This window comes from Bombus affinis, chromosome 2, assembly GCF_024516045.1.
Source record: "Bombus affinis isolate iyBomAffi1 chromosome 2, iyBomAffi1.2, whole genome shotgun sequence".
NCBI lineage: Eukaryota > Metazoa > Arthropoda > Insecta > Hymenoptera > Apidae > Bombus > Bombus affinis.
This window is the reverse complement of record NC_066345.1, coordinates 9262453-9277579: the sequence shown is the minus strand read 5'-3', so window position 1 is coordinate 9277579 and position 15127 is coordinate 9262453. Positions and strand designations below refer to the sequence as shown.

At 40.2% G+C, this 15127-nt stretch overlaps 2 protein-coding genes across 5 annotated transcripts; one reads left to right on the top strand and one right to left on the bottom strand.

Moving 5' to 3' along the window:
* Positions 1-62: 62 nt before the first annotated feature.
* LOC126913926 (cleavage and polyadenylation specificity factor subunit 4) lies at positions 63-1809 on the bottom strand. The gene is made up of 4 exons (XM_050717231.1): positions 1419-1809; positions 985-1188; positions 631-820; positions 63-554 (listed from the first exon to the last, which is right to left on the bottom strand). The coding sequence occupies exons 1-4, from the start codon at positions 1519-1521 to the stop codon at positions 191-193; spliced, it is 861 nt and encodes a 286-aa protein (XP_050573188.1). The 5' UTR covers positions 1522-1809; the 3' UTR covers positions 63-190.
* A 5201-nt stretch (positions 1810-7010) lies between these two features.
* On the top strand, positions 7011-14705 carry LOC126913919 (purine nucleoside phosphorylase-like). Of its 4 annotated transcripts, none has more exons than XM_050717217.1 (6): positions 7011-7359; positions 10742-10836; positions 10951-11129; positions 11404-11579; positions 12515-12705; positions 12813-14705. In XM_050717217.1, the coding sequence occupies exons 1-6, from the start codon at positions 7247-7249 to the stop codon at positions 13034-13036; spliced, it is 978 nt and encodes a 325-aa protein (XP_050573174.1). In that variant the 5' UTR covers positions 7011-7246; the 3' UTR covers positions 13037-14705. The 4 variants fall into 4 exon arrangements, with proteins under 4 accessions (XP_050573174.1, XP_050573173.1, XP_050573176.1 ...); XM_050717216.1 differs by having other exon boundaries at positions 10921-11129; XM_050717219.1 differs by lacking the exon at positions 7011-7359 and adding an exon at positions 8321-10190.
* Positions 14706-15127: the final 422 nt, after the last annotated feature.

Below are 15127 nucleotides of genomic sequence, written 5' to 3'. Positions count from 1 at the left end.
TTTTTATAGAAAATACAAAATATTTATAATTATTTAAAGGTGTTGGAATCTTTTATTACGAGTCAATATGAAATTAATTGTATTAAACCTATTTTACTATATGATATATAGAAATTTTTACAGACAAGTGATTTTACTAATAATGAAACATAATCATAATATTAATCTTACACAAATAAAATAGGTGAAATCATCTACGGTAATTTTGATTCTGAGTAGCACTTCCACTACCCCCAGCATGGCTTAAAAATGCTAAATGTCCTTTTGGACATTTATTGGCATAATGACCTTTAGTTCCACATTTGTAACAAGTGACTTCTTCTAGTGGCTTTTGCGGCCCTCTTGGTGGGGGTCCATTATGCATATTCATGTGATGCGTAGCATGAGAATTACCTTCTATTTCTTGTCTAACTTGAGCTTCACGTACATCAGGTGGCATTTTATTACAATAAATTGCTTTATGGCCACCTTCCCCACAAAAGTGACACGTGATCATTACCTTTTTTCCTTCTTTAGGTTGCATATCTTGCACTGCTGGCAATTCAAATCTTGGACTGAAAACAGAAAAAGAATAATAATAATGTATCTAAATAAGAATAATTTGGAATATTAATTTGGTGATAAACTTACTGCATAAATTTACAGTTTGGGCCTTCAGGACAAAATCCAGCTAAATAAGCCATGCATAAAACACGACGAACATGTCGATGTCTGCATAAAGGTCCATGTCTGCAGAATCCACGATCATACCAAGGACAATCTCTGACTTTAGTTTCTGGGTCAATATGTAGGAATGGACATTCTTTATTGTGACAAGCATCTAATAATTCATAATTGATTTTAGCATACCTATATTGAGAAATCTTAGTAACACCATAAAGAAAAAATGTTAAAAAAGCAATAAAAAGATATTTATAAGTTTATCATAGGTAGAACCTCAGAAGAAATAAGAATGAAATACCACTATATGATATATATACTTACTAAATCTGGAATAGAAATAACATTCTGGCATTTTTGTCATATCATACTCATGTAAAAATTCACATTGATCACCCTTTTTACAAAGACCTCTTAACCAATGTTTACATACTATTGTACGATCTCCACGTACGTGTCTAAATGGACAAGAGGCTCCTTTAACACATGTACCTCTTGGATAAAATTGACATACTGCAGCAGTAGATTCTATAAGCAACGAGACAGTAAACAGATAAATTTAATCAACGATGAATAAATAGTATAAATTTAAATTAAAATATTAATATCTCAATGAAGATCGTCGATATAACAGAGTATATTTTATTCAAAAAATACAGAGTAGCAATGTGTGCAATTTGACAATTTCATTTTCCAATTACTTTTACATTTTTAGAAGATAACCTAAACAAATGCAGTATACGAAAACTATCACGTACTGTCCATTCCAGTAAAAGGTAAAGGAAGTGCTCCATACTGTTCGTCAAGAGCAATTTCTATATCAAATCGCATATTATCCACATTCGCCACTAGACACTCCATTATTGTTTAAAATCTATCAACAATCACAATCACAAATCTATTTACTACCGTATACACAATAAGCATTAACTTCATTCACAGCTAAACTAGTTTTTATCGCGGAACATTCATTTCTAAATACTGATGAGCATTGTTAGTAATATTTTCACTAATTCATTATTGAACAATTTTAATAATTCGAAGTATTTATTGATCAAAGAAAATTACAAGTCCAATTTCTCGCACACAACATTATTCTGCACGTGCGTTGATAAGATTGAAGGCGTCATTTTATTTCACTATTTCACATTGGCGCTCTTGAATGATTCTTATCTACTATTATCCACAGAACTTATTCTGGATTGGAAATTTAGCGCCATCTGCTTTAAGTAAGATTTGAGAAAAATCGCAGTTACCTTTGATAGAAAACTCGTCAGCGAACAAATTACCGACCTTAAAAAATTCAACGTTTTTACGTCTTCTGCGATTTATTATTACGAATTTATCAATTACAGTTTATTTATACATAGCAATTATATAGAAGTTAAAAATGTAGCAAACTTTTTCTTTATATATGCAATGAAGTGACATATCCCTCAAACATCTGAAGTTCAATAAATACAAAATAAATGTAAATATGTAATAAACTCTTTCATATGAAAATTATTTGATTTAACAAGGAAATTTAATAGAAATAAGTTTCTTTCTTTGTAAAAACCACTTTGGTGATTAGGTTAGATACATACATTCGAACTTTCTCGTTAGTTTGTGTAATAAAGAGTCTTTGCTAATACAACTCTCTTGGATGATAAATCAGGGCTGCGGAGTCGGCAATTAAAATTTCCCACTCTGACGTCGGCTCCTCTTTTTTTTTTGCTTCGACTCTAACTCCGACCCCGACTTTATTTATGATAGATTGTTAACATACTAATTATATGTATGTATGTATATAGCTAAATTACTAATATTCAATAGACAATACTTTTATCTTGATAAAGTATGTTTGCTCTTACAAAATAGTTCCTATAAAATAGTTTCCTCAATACGAGATTCCATGGGAACGTGACTGCCGTTTTGTACAAGGGTTACCTATATTTTGTATTTTTGTACCTTGATACAAATTCAAATTTGATACAAATTTTGATACAAATTAGTAATATTTTTAATATATAAATAATTTTATTACAACTTTTAATTATTTTAAGTACATTTTTGATTTTTGTCGAATTTACTAACGTGGAGTCGTAGTCAGCATATTTCTTTCCAATTCCGCTTCCGATTCCAGGCTCGAATTCTCTTAGTTTCCGAGATATTCGCGAAAAATTGTCACCATAAGTATCACTACAACGAATTCTGCCTCTAACTCTGTATGCTCACGGCGCGACAGTCGGGTAAGATGACGCTTAACCCAAACTTAATTCTTATCTTTTGTTTATAGTTTATATAGGTTTGGGTTAGATGTCATCTTATCCGGGCGCCTCGTGGACCAACGGTCGACAATTAATTCTGACGCATACGCTGTCACGAACGCACAATTCTAGGCAGAACTAATGTACGGCGTCGACACTACCGATATTTTTTTGCGAATATCTCGGAAACTAAGAAAGTGCGACATTTTCGCGAGAGAAAAAAGTTGTTCAAAATGTTCAGTTTTACAACATATTCGAAAATCATGGAAATCGGTGATCGAGGGTAAACTTTTAAATGATTACCGAAGTTCCTTCCGAAATCCGACTCCGACTCCATGGCCCTGTGATAAATACCAATCACTTAACGTCTTCGGTACGAGCGTCCACTATAGCCAGTAGCCATCGAACGCATCCCCATGTTAGAGCGTCGACTAAAGTCAGTAATAAATATAAGCAATCGCTGTTGCTGGCGGTCGTTAAATGATAGTACACGGCGGACGAGCAGAGAGGTTAAATACAATTCGCGTAATGTTGACAGTAGATAATATTTCTGAATTCTATGTATGCGGTGATAATTCATTGGAGGTCAGTGATAAATCAGAACCCCAGCGAATCCGTTCTGATTACTCCTGATCAGTCGAGAGGGTCGAGAGATTTCATAACGTCATACATGTACTTACATATCTATGTCTCTTCACGATTAAAGCAATAACACTAGAATATTGCATCGGATGTTAGTTTCATAGTCATTGATCAGTGAGAGAAAGGAAAACATTTTTCCTTCGTTAAGATTTTTCGTACACTTTTGCTCGACACTTTTTATGGATCAATTGAGTTTATTCATTCGGCATATTTATAGACGAAAATTCTCGATACGACTTGCTTCGAAAAGATATTCCTAATAGAAGAAAGAACTTACTTTTGCTATTTTATATTCGTTCTTTTATTGAATATCATATTTAAAGAATATGACCAATAGCACCGACATCGAATAACTATGTAAATTACATAGGATAAGTCAACGAATAAACGTCTCTATCGTTATGGAGAAAATATTATGTTTACGACGTTGTATTTGCGTGCGATTACGTAATAATAAGGCAATTTATGCAACAATTATTCGCTCTTACTTGTTTGTAACAATATTTCGTCAGTGATACGACGATAGTGAGATTCGCATTTTGTTGCGAATCAAATGTAACTTCATCAAATACTCGAACATAGTTATGTGATGTCTCTCAAACATTCTTCGATAAGCCATTGCTGTTCTTACATTCTTTTCGCCCGCGTAACAAGGCAGATGTTAACTGTTCGATTCGCCGTCAAGTATCTTCATTGACCTTCTGTGTTTGCCTTTCTTCTCGAATCTTACGAAACACGAAACATCGACTTATTCAACGATAAATATTGGCTAAGAAAAGAAAAGCGATTACTGTGATTCATTGTAACCCGGATTACAATACATCCGCTATCGGTTTTCGTCGATGTGCGATTTAAACTGACCCGAGATTAAAATTCGCTGGCAATAGTCGACGATGATGATTCGTTGAAAACGTAAAGATTCGCGAGAAGTAGGTTCGTCATTTATTTCCGGTTAGTAAGCACCTGTGCTCAGGCTTGATTCATTAACTGTTGCGCTTCGAACGACGCTTAAAAGCAAACAGGATTCGTGTCCACGGTGAGCGCGTTAATTACGTGATTCTGTTTAGTTTATTTGACACGGATCCGATTCGATTATAATATCGCGTGCAAACAAATTAAAATTCGGCAAATTGTTCAGGCTGTTTGTGTATGCGCGTCGCTCAATCCCAGCTTGAATGTCGACATATCGGAATTTTGAATTCTCGATCTTTTCATTCTTTCATTTTTCCCCTTTCTCCTTTCTTTAGTTTCACCTCGACTACGATTAGAAAAGTTTTACGACACTGAAAATCTGCCCCTGGCGTGCCGAAAATTTGTTTGCGGCCAAAAGGCTGACGTTCTTTGTGGACGATCAGCGAAATTATGCATTACTCGTTGCATCGTAAAGTAGCTTCCGACTCACGGGGGAGAAAACCGGTGAAAACTGAATTTACAGTCTATTCGAGGCTACGTTGTCTGCGTCTATTTTGACCCCTGTTACACTCTCCATGTTGGAGCGATAATTTGCAAGTTGCGGCTCGATTTACCGTTTTCGATTCGCTGGCGCTGTCGCGAGTATTTTTCATTTTCTACGTTGCTCGATGTTTCGTTTTGATACGTCGTTGAATATACGACGTAAATAACACGACATAAATAAAAAACGACGATCTTTACTGTTTAGTATTAACCAGTAAAGCTTGAACTTCCAAACTTACCGGATTTTAGCGTCATACTCTTAAATCGAAGATCTGTGAAAGTATTAATTTTCGTATCTTTAAATTCCAACACAATTCTGAAATCTGAACTGCCTCGTGTATATGTGTAATAGGAACATTTTTTGTTTCATCGACTATCTGTCGCGTATTATTGATGTACACAACAAGTCTAAATACGTAACATAACATAATCATATTGTGTAAGAATAGCTTTATCGTTGGCACGGAATTACAATTTTGAAATTAAATTGCTCAATTAATTCAGAAGTAACGTGCATTGTGCAACTGTTAGAATGTACTTTCGTTTTTTGTTTGTGATCGTCGAAGATCAATCACGATAATCTTATCGTTGCTTTGCAACGATTTGTCTTAGAAGTTGTTGATCATCGATACATACGAACGAGATATTTGAATACGTAAAAATAGCATTTATCGCTGCCGTAAATTACCGATCGTTTTTTTAATTCGTTCGATTAAATTCTCTTTACTTCGATACTCACGTAATCCTAGCATAATCACATTATGCGCGGAAAGTTCCAAAGTAAATGGCGCGACAGTGACTTTTCTTTTTTTTATTGGGACGATACGCTTAAGTCGCCAATTGATACAAGAGCAACGACTAATACCGAACGCTAGAGAGTTTCTTAAAAAACGAAACTGCGTGTAGCTCGAGGAGGATCGTTAAATTTCGGCCGGATCGTGTACGAGGCCCGATTATCGGCCATAATTGGCTCATTATATAGGGCACTAGGAGCCAGCCAAAATTCGTGCCCTCGCAAATTGGAGCACGTGTCATCGTTGATGCGTAAATCTGCCACTAGATTCCTCGATACGACGCGGTCAAGTGGGAAACGCGACTGCATCGTAATTAATATTCGGATGAATTCGAGATGCACACGAGCAACAGTTTGGTCGTACGTTTGTATCGCGTTTCTCCTTCGAAAATGTTATTGCATCGTTGATTGTTGGTCGAATGTTTTCGTTGGGATTTACCTTCGGCTTAAGTTATCACGAGACTTACCTTCACAAATCGAACTTATCCACCTGTTTCTGTCCACAACGCGGTGATTAAAGGCATCGAAGAAAGTTATCGAATCCCGGAATCGAATATCTGATTGAGAGATAGGAGCGATACAAATCCGATGAGGTTGTCGGGGATCATTTTGCAGCGAGATAGAAGAACGGTTCGAGTTGCATGGACAGAAGGAGAAAAAGAAATTACGGCGTGGTTTGCAAACGAAAACCAGTAATACGTCTTCGTAGGGTATCATTTATCGAGAGAAAATCAACTGGTCGGTCATTACTCGAACAAGGTGTACGAGTTTCGCGAGGACATTGGTGGGTAGTGTTGCAATCGAAGAACGGTTCTTCAGCGACCTTAATCGATCATCGAGACGTGGAAAGATCGTATCGGTCATCGAAGTCACCACGATATCGGAGAATCGGTGAAGTTTGTTTGCACTCGGCAAAGGACTTTATTGTTTTCTTCTGAAACGAGATAAATATTATTTGTTCGCACAGGAAAAATGCACTTGTTGCTCGTAGGACGAGAAGTGTCATTGTTCTCGCTATTATTCCTGGTATAAACCGTAACGTGGTGGAGCGGCATGGAGGAAATTAGATCACTTAATTCTTTATCGCTTAAAAAGTTATCGTCGCGTGCCCCTTCCTCCCAACGACTTTCCGACCAACTCGATCTTCGTGAGGAGTGGAGGAAGCGTGAGTAACCGCCCGAAACGATTGGCCAGTTCGGCGAAGCTCGCGATTTTTCAACCATACTCCCGGTATCTGTATAAAACAGCAGCAACCAGAGACGCTATAGTCACTAGTCAGACTTTCGTCAAACAACGTATACGCGTTTTATTGTTTATTCATCGAATTTTCCTCTGACTGGTTCTGTTCTTGTTTCTCTTGCCTTTCTCGTCCGCGCTCTATCAAGGTGACGGCGGGTTTTTTATCAACTTGGATAGACTGGTAGATTCGATCGGGACATAAAGCACAATGCCTTTCGCGAATAACGACGCTGTCAATGGGCACAATCATTACTCGCAGGTGAAACGTCCCACGGATGATGAATTTTTATACACGGCGGTCAAGCATCATCGGCACAACACGTAAGTCGTTCGTTTCTTATTAGTGAGAACAAAGTGGAGTATAGCTGTCAATCTATTGGATCTATGCGTCTCGTATTTCAAATAAAGCTATTGTTATCGATTACGTTCGTCCAGTTCGAATCTCATCGACAGAGGCTGGTTACGGTGACTGCAAGAAATTCGCGAAAATATGTTCGAATGATCTATTTATGGTTAATCGCTTCTCGCGTTGAAAAATTTGTTAAAATTGCTGCGGATGGCTACTCGAAACAGTCGTTGCACAACTTTCGGTTAATCAACAATGCGAAATCGTTAGCTACATGTATATTACATAGTAATGAGAGTGTGTATGAAATTCCCAAGTGTAACTAATTTCCCAGGACTTGTTCTCATCCTTCTTCCCTCTTATTTACATGGGAGTTCACGATGATACGATATTAGCATACCTTCGTATTGCAGTGGGCCATTTAATTTCCAAGATAGACGGCCTGGAATTATTTCGGACAGGACGATGTTTAACACGTGTCGTGACTTGTAAGTTCGTCAGGGACAGGGAGACAACGTAACCGTGAACTTTGCAGTCACGTGCACGATGACTTCTGCGACACAGCGTGTTTGATTCGGTGGAACGTCATTTAAAACGTTGGAATTTTTTTCTTTTTGCTCCTTTCTCTGCGTATTATCCTAACGAAAGGGAAAAGGTGTTCTCTAGCGATATCCAGCTGCAGGAATTCAGGTGTCAGCGTTAGTGGGGAGAGAAACTTGTCAGCAGTCTATTCGTACACGTTCGAGATACGTCAGACGTAGACGACAGCTTCCTGCAAATTCGCGTATTCTGAAATGTCCAATTAGAAGTTTCGAGCGTTCATACTTTGATTTTGTTTATTTAATCGAGCAAACAGGAAGCTCGCGCGAAACTCACAAGCTGCGCTTGGGACGAACGCAAACAGGAATTAAATGTAATGGCGCGATGAGGTTGACATTTCGGTAAATAGCGTTGGGAAACCTAGAGAGGGAAAATGAGATGGCGGGGGAGGGGATCGATTTGACCCTTTTACTCGTTGTCACTTTGTGTTTGTCAACACTCGTTCAGATCGTCGCGTTTATTAGAATTTATTACGACCGTTTGTATTATTGAGACCACTCGTGATGCTCCGCAATTGATCGCGAGGTTATTTTAATTTGATCGAAGTCCGAAGATCGGTGGATCGACGAATTGCAGCCATTTCTCGTCGAATGACCAGTATCCGCGAAGTGGCGTAGAAACTACACGCCGAATCAAATATGCAGACAGATTTGTAATTTAGTCGCAGCTCCCATTTTTCGTTCGGTGCTCGATTCTTTTTTCGCGTCGCATCCTCTACTCGCTTCCATCAGATATGAATTTTTATCCGGTACATTTAATATTTATCAATGTATTTCGCCCCGTTTTTTATTTAGATTACTCTGTTCTTTATCCGTCTCCTCGTCAGTCGCTTCAATTTCGACCTATAGATTCGAGTAGAGTCGAGCTACCTGAAAAATCAACGAACTTCCGTTTCACTTCGCGTAAATCAACGAATTATAAGTAGAACTGTAGTGGCCCGTAGGAAAAGTTTCAAGTTGAAAGTGAGAGATCCATGATATTGTGCCTTGGAATACTAACGATGTTTTGAGTTACAAGATCTAGAAGCCAAAGAACTTTGAATAGATTGTTATTGCTGTTTTTTGTGGTAACGTCCATTGATATAAATGTAGGAATATTATTATCCTTTCTTCGATTAGTATAGTAGCAATGACGATTAAAACCGGCATACACTATCTTTGCATTTGTATTTGTATTTATTTTAATACATCTGACTATTATTGTACAAAGTCCATTCGTTTCTTTGACAAACAAGCTTACACGTTATACACTTGAGAATTTATATTTTCATTTTCTTCTATCGAAAGTTTGTGATTTCATCGTGATGTGTGACTTCGTTTACGATTGATCGACAAATCCGAGACTCAGCCATCTCTTACAAACGAAGTAGTCCGAACGATGGCACCGCGAGTCTCGATCGAATCCAAAGAAGTAACACACCCTAAGCCAAGTTCCGAGTATGGCGTGCATCCATAATCGAGATTAGAGCGACTGATATTGTATGCAAAATTGCGGTGGCGTCATTGAATCCTCGTCATGACCCGGGGCTATGTGCATTCACGTCGTTATAATAATCGTCCATCTCACATTTGCCATTCATAACGGACCACCGTACAATCTCGTTTTACGATGGAGCATCCACGAATGCGGTTAGTTTAATGACGTTTGGTGTACTCGCGGCTATATCGAAGCTTTTCCACGGGCACCCGGCGAAACTGCGAAGCAATTCTCAAATTCGCGGTTGAATACGATTGTATTGGGAACGGTGCGGGGAGGAAGGAGGAGCAGTATGCATATTCAAGGCGTATTCAACGCGTTATAATTCGATGTCCCCTTACGGCGATGCGTACACGTACACGATAACTCGATAGCGGCGGCTCTCGTCTTACGTTCGCGTCTTTCTTTCCAATTACCGAGTTTTCGGCCGGCGAGGGGAACGAAATGAAAATCTCTGGCAGGTTCGCGATAATCCAAGGGACGAAAAATGGGTGGCGATTACAATCTTATCCTGGAGACTCGTTTCGCTTCGAAACGTTCCATTCGCGAGGTTGTCAGGAGCAGGGTAGAATGAGAATCTTCGCTTTGAGCTTTCGCGGATATTGCGACGCGGAACGACGAAAAATAAAGGAAGGAAAAAAGAAACAAGGAGAAGATGCGAAAGATATATGGAAAAAAGGAAGGAACAGGGACCGCCGAGTGCGGAGACATTAAAATTCATAGTGGGATTGTAAGTAATTTTCGATCGTGTCACGTGTAGCATTATGCTGGAGGTGCATTTATTCGGTCGAATGCCATGGAAATTCTGTGTGTGCATCTGTGCGTAGGGGCTGTTCGCGAGCGCATTTTGCATTCGCGCACGCGTGAATGCATACACAGGCTAGATGAGTTGTGCACGGGACGCGCATACACACTCATAAACATGTTACGCGGCCGCTCGCGTATTTCGATGCATGATTTGTAATACCCTGGAAGCCTACATTCAGCTTAAATCCGGCGCTATTTGAGCCTGTTAGCAGTTTAACAGGTAACTGCACCGTTTTGTGATAGTTTCCACGGTGAAATTATGTCGGTCGGCTGCGAACGACCCCAGTTCCTCTTGTACTCGCTCAACTCATCCCGATTATTTCTGGACGTTTCTATTATTTTCACGAGTTTATTCAACCTCGTGTGAAATATTCGAATCATGGAAAACCGTTTTTCTACTGTGAAAATATTAACTTACGAATCCAGCTAAAACGAACAGGACCCGATTAATTAATTCGCTTTGTATGTATGCAGATATACGTACGAAGCTTTGCAAGAATCAGCGCAATATCTGTTAGACCGTGTCAAGATCAGGCCAAAGATCGGTATCATCTGCGGTTCTGGAATAGGTTAGTATGATTTTTCAAACGCTTTAGTGTCTTCGGTTGTCGCAGCGTATTTTCCCAGTCTATGTTTTGTCTATTCCTAAACAGGATCAACTGAACAAAACGAGTTGTGTCCAGGTTCCCTGGCAGAATCCCTCGAGAACAAGCAGTGCTTTCCATACGAAGAAATCCCACATTTTCCTGTCTCCACGGTCAAGGGTCACCAAGGACAGATGGTGTTTGGTTATCTGAAGGGTGTGCCGATCATGTGCATGCAAGGGAGATTTCATTATTACGAGGGTTATCCACTCTGGAAGGTAACGTTTCTTTGTGTATTTCTTTCTTTTCCATACGAACTTATCATTGCTCGAAAATAAAACTTATTCGATACGAAATTTAGTATAGACATACATATATATATATATATGTAATATATATGACAAGAGTAATCTTCGTATCTCTGATTAAATTTGCAGACATTGCAATTCGATGATACGACGTGTTCCAACACATCGATCATTCGAGATTTACGTTTTCTGATTATCTGGAACGTCTAATGCTTATTATTTTTCCTCTTCTCTTCACGTGTAGTGTGCTATGCCAGTAAGAGTTATGAAGCTCGTAGGCGTGACTCATCTGATCGCGACGAACGCCGCGGGAGGTCTAAATCCCACATACAAGGTTGGCGACATTATGATGGTGAAGGATCACGTGAACATGATGGGTTTTGCTGGGAATAATCCTCTTCAAGGGCCAAACGACGACAGGTACTTTCCCTCGTTCCTCTTCTCGTCAACGCGTCGCGCTATGAAACGCGTCACAGTACTCCATTTGGTGTTACTACATGCTTCTACGCTTCCTTATCTGCCGTTGCTGCTGCTTATCTTTTTCCTTTACGTAAAATTCTCACGTGATCGTGAAGTGCTCGATGCCCTAGAAATTAACGACGGTAGGAATTTTTTTTTTGATTTTATTGACGAGAGGAGAAAATGAAAGAAAGAAGAGACAGATAAAATGAGAGACAGAGAGGGATGATGGATGAAAATGGAGGAGCCAGGGGAAGAATAAGGAAAAAATACTGGTTGAAAAGCGGACTAGTGAGATTCACGGCGTGAACGGCAATGAATTCGAATCCGCTTGCAGGCGACAAAGGCTTTCGGGCTCGTTTCCGGAAGGAAAGTCGTCGACGGCGCTCGCAGATTGCGGACGCTCGACGACTCGATTCTTCGAGTGCTTGCCCCGGGGGCAAAAGGGAGGGAAACGGGTGGCCGTGCGAGATCGTTGAGGTCGTCGAAGGAATAAAATTAATCTATTTCATCGGAACAACCCCTTGAATCGGATTGATGAACTATTTACCCGACGACACAAAGAATCTGATTGACGTATTTACCTAAGGATCTTTCTCGATTTTTCTGCCTAACCTTCCCATCTTCTTTTCTACCCTATCCGCTTTCGCATCTCGTTCAGGCTCAGCCAAGTTTTCGTTAACTTTCCATCCCGCGAAACTTGAGATTCTTTCATCGTAGATACTTTCCTTTCCCTTTTTTCCCTTGTTACAGCAACCTCTGGTATTAATGAAACTCATCGAACATGCTCGCCAGTTTTTCGCGCTTGCCCGCACTTCTCTAACGATTACCCTCTTCTCGACGATACAAAAACCCCTTCTGTCTTCTCATCCCGGCGATGCATCTTCGTGTTTCAGATTTGGGCCGAGGTTCCCGCCGATGAACAAAGCTTACAACGCCTTCCTCTTAGAAATCGGCGAGCAGGTAGCGGATGAAATGGGTATAAAAGACATCGTGCACAGAGGCGTGTACACGTGTCTCGGAGGACCAAATTTCGAGACCGTGGCTGAATTGAAAATGTTAAGGATGATCGGTGTCGACGCAGTAGGTTAGTGGTCGAAAGTTTTTATACTACAATTTTCAATAGACTCTCCGTCGGCAAATTATTCTGCCGCGTATAGTATATCGACTATCGCGATTCTATTTTATTTCCAGGCATGTCTACGGTTCATGAAGTGATCACTGCCAGGCACTGCGACTTGATCGTCTTTGCTTTCAGTTTGATCACGAATCAATGCAGCACCGATTATGAGAATCACGAAGAAGCGAATCACGAAGAAGTGATGGACGTAGGGAAAGCGAGGCAATCATTGCTCCAGGACTACGTGTCGCGCATCGTGTTGCGTCTGCGGGACATATTGGGGCTAGAAACGAAATGATTCGTGTAATTTATATTTCCACCGGCCGCCTTTTAGTTTATGCTAATCGTGTTCGTCAATTCGTGCTTCGACGAAAAACGACGGCGAAAAAGAACGTCTCGACGCGCACGATTTTTACGCAAAACGCTGTCAGAACGATTCTTTCTATCGACAATCCGACATTAGAGGAGTGCAAGAATTTGCGAGCGCAAAGAAACGCGTGTTAGGTACGTAGAAATTAATAGGGACCACCTTATGAGTGCCACGAGGAGAATATTGGAACATTCTTTTTTATACTGCTCGTTAAACTTCTACTTGCCTGAATATATTCCAGGTGAAAAGAGAGTTCGGATGTTTGTATCGAGCCGCGCGATGTCAACAGTTTGTGACGATTAGTTATGTGTATGGAAATTTTGGGCAAAGGTTTTAGTCATAGAACGAACGATCGATTAGATTTTCCTTCCCGTTTTCTCAACGCAATATCGCGAATCGACGATAAACAGTGGGTAAATAAGATCGAATTAAATGAAATCAGTATTCAGCAGTATTTCACCGAGCGAACAAACGGCCATTTATCTACGAAGAATCAGCTTATCAGTGTACCGTTGAAAAGGATTTGCGTTTAACTGCGTTCTCTTTAATTATACTTTCGTCTCAGCAGTCAAAGGATAAGCATATCTATGTACACGCGCGTATTGAAAATCTGCTTGAATTAGAGAACCACGGGTCGCTTGGCAGTCGTGCGTCTCTGATCTCGATTGATTCGTTACACGTCTTGAGAGAGCTTCTTTTGCTTTAAAAAGAGGGAACGGTTTAAGGGTTGGGAAGGTCGGTAGATGCTACCTCCTCCCCGCCGCGACAGCTTCGTCGATTTTCCTCCCTCGCTTCGTTACCTTCATCTCGTTTCCGTGCTTTTCCATCGCTAATGCATCGGTGTTCGGCTTCGATAAATCTCGAGCGGCGAAGACCATACTGCCGCGGCCCTTTTCCTCTCTTCGTTTTCCGCCATAGTTGCTCCATTCGTATTACCTTCTACGATGAAATTATGACACGACGTCGCACGGTGGAAAAGTCACGGGTTTCGAAGATTCAGTCTCTCCGATCGTCTCCAGAATTGGAAAGTATTTGTCTCTCGCCGAGACGAACTGGAAGAGTATTTTCGTCGCGTAGTTAACGCATCGAATATTTATATCCTTTTGAAAAATGTCTCCCTCTTTTTTATGACGAAGAAAGGGAAAAAGATTATTATTCGATCTTGCGAGCGCTTATGTCGCCATGGCGAAATAAAATCACGTCACTCCCGCGATTTAATAAAAAGCACGCGACCAGGCCGGGAAATGTTTACGCGTTTATTTCGTGATTTTATTGAAAGCTTGTTTAATAACTGCGCATCGAGGTGGAACACTGTCTGACATACATTTAGCGGAATTAATATGCACGCGTATGGAACGTACGAATCGAATAATTTTCTAGACCGTTCTTGTGCAATTTCGATCGCTGATTTTCCACTAAACATGTAATACTGCAACGATGCTTCAGGGGAGAAGGGAAAATTGCAATTACACGTCTCGAAGCTGGATACGAAACGTGAGGAGAAGCAATCGAAGATACAGCGATGGAGATCTCTCTTTTTGCTTTCCGCTCGCTCTTGTAACACGTAACTTTGACAAATACACCAGGTTTCTCTGAACTATACCTGTTGGATAATTAAACTTTCCCCTTTCGCTCGAATCGAACCTTTCGCTTAACGAATCGGTTCGGTCGATTTGTTTTCCGCTTTCGTGTGTCCAACATGACAATAAACTAATAGGAAAGAAGTATTCGTCGACGTACTCCAATGTTCGCGCTCCGATTCCTGGTATCCATAATTTAACTCGGCTGCACTTGGATTTCGTTTGACAAGCGTCACCAATATACACGAATTCTCTCGCAACGACGATCTTCGCTCGTATTAAATTAATCGTACAACACCTAGTGCGAAGGTAACTAAAATCGACGATGACGGATCCCGAGGTAGCTGCCTTGAATTGGATTTTAAACGGCAAATCCACGCTGGCAACGGCACGTGCCATCTTTCGGAATAGGATACTTTCTGAATGTCTGTACGAGACC

What these genes read in the sequence shown, in the direction of transcription:
- LOC126913926 (XM_050717231.1), bottom strand. Translation starts at nt 1,521, where the DNA reads ATGGAGTGTCTAGTGGCGAATGTGGATAATATGCGATTTGATATAGAA. An exon ending in ACCTTTTACTGGAATGGACA is followed by an intron (nt 1,189 to 1,418) that starts GTACGTGATAGT and finishes CGTTGCTTATAG; the next exon opens with AATCTACTGCTGCAGTATGT. An exon ending in CCAAACTGTAAATTTATGCA is followed by an intron (nt 555 to 630) that starts GTAAGTTTATCA and finishes TTCTGTTTTCAG; the next exon opens with TCCAAGATTTGAATTGCCAG.
- LOC126913919 (XM_050717216.1), top strand. Translation starts at nt 7,247, where the DNA reads ATGCCTTTCGCGAATAACGACGCTGTCAATGGGCACAATCATTACTCG. An exon ending in AAGCATCATCGGCACAACAC is followed by an intron (nt 7,360 to 10,741) that starts GTAAGTCGTTCG and finishes GTATGTATGCAG; the next exon opens with ATATACGTACGAAGCTTTGC. An exon ending in CAAGGGCCAAACGACGACAG is followed by an intron (nt 11,580 to 12,514) that starts GTACTTTCCCTC and finishes TTCGTGTTTCAG; the next exon opens with ATTTGGGCCGAGGTTCCCGC.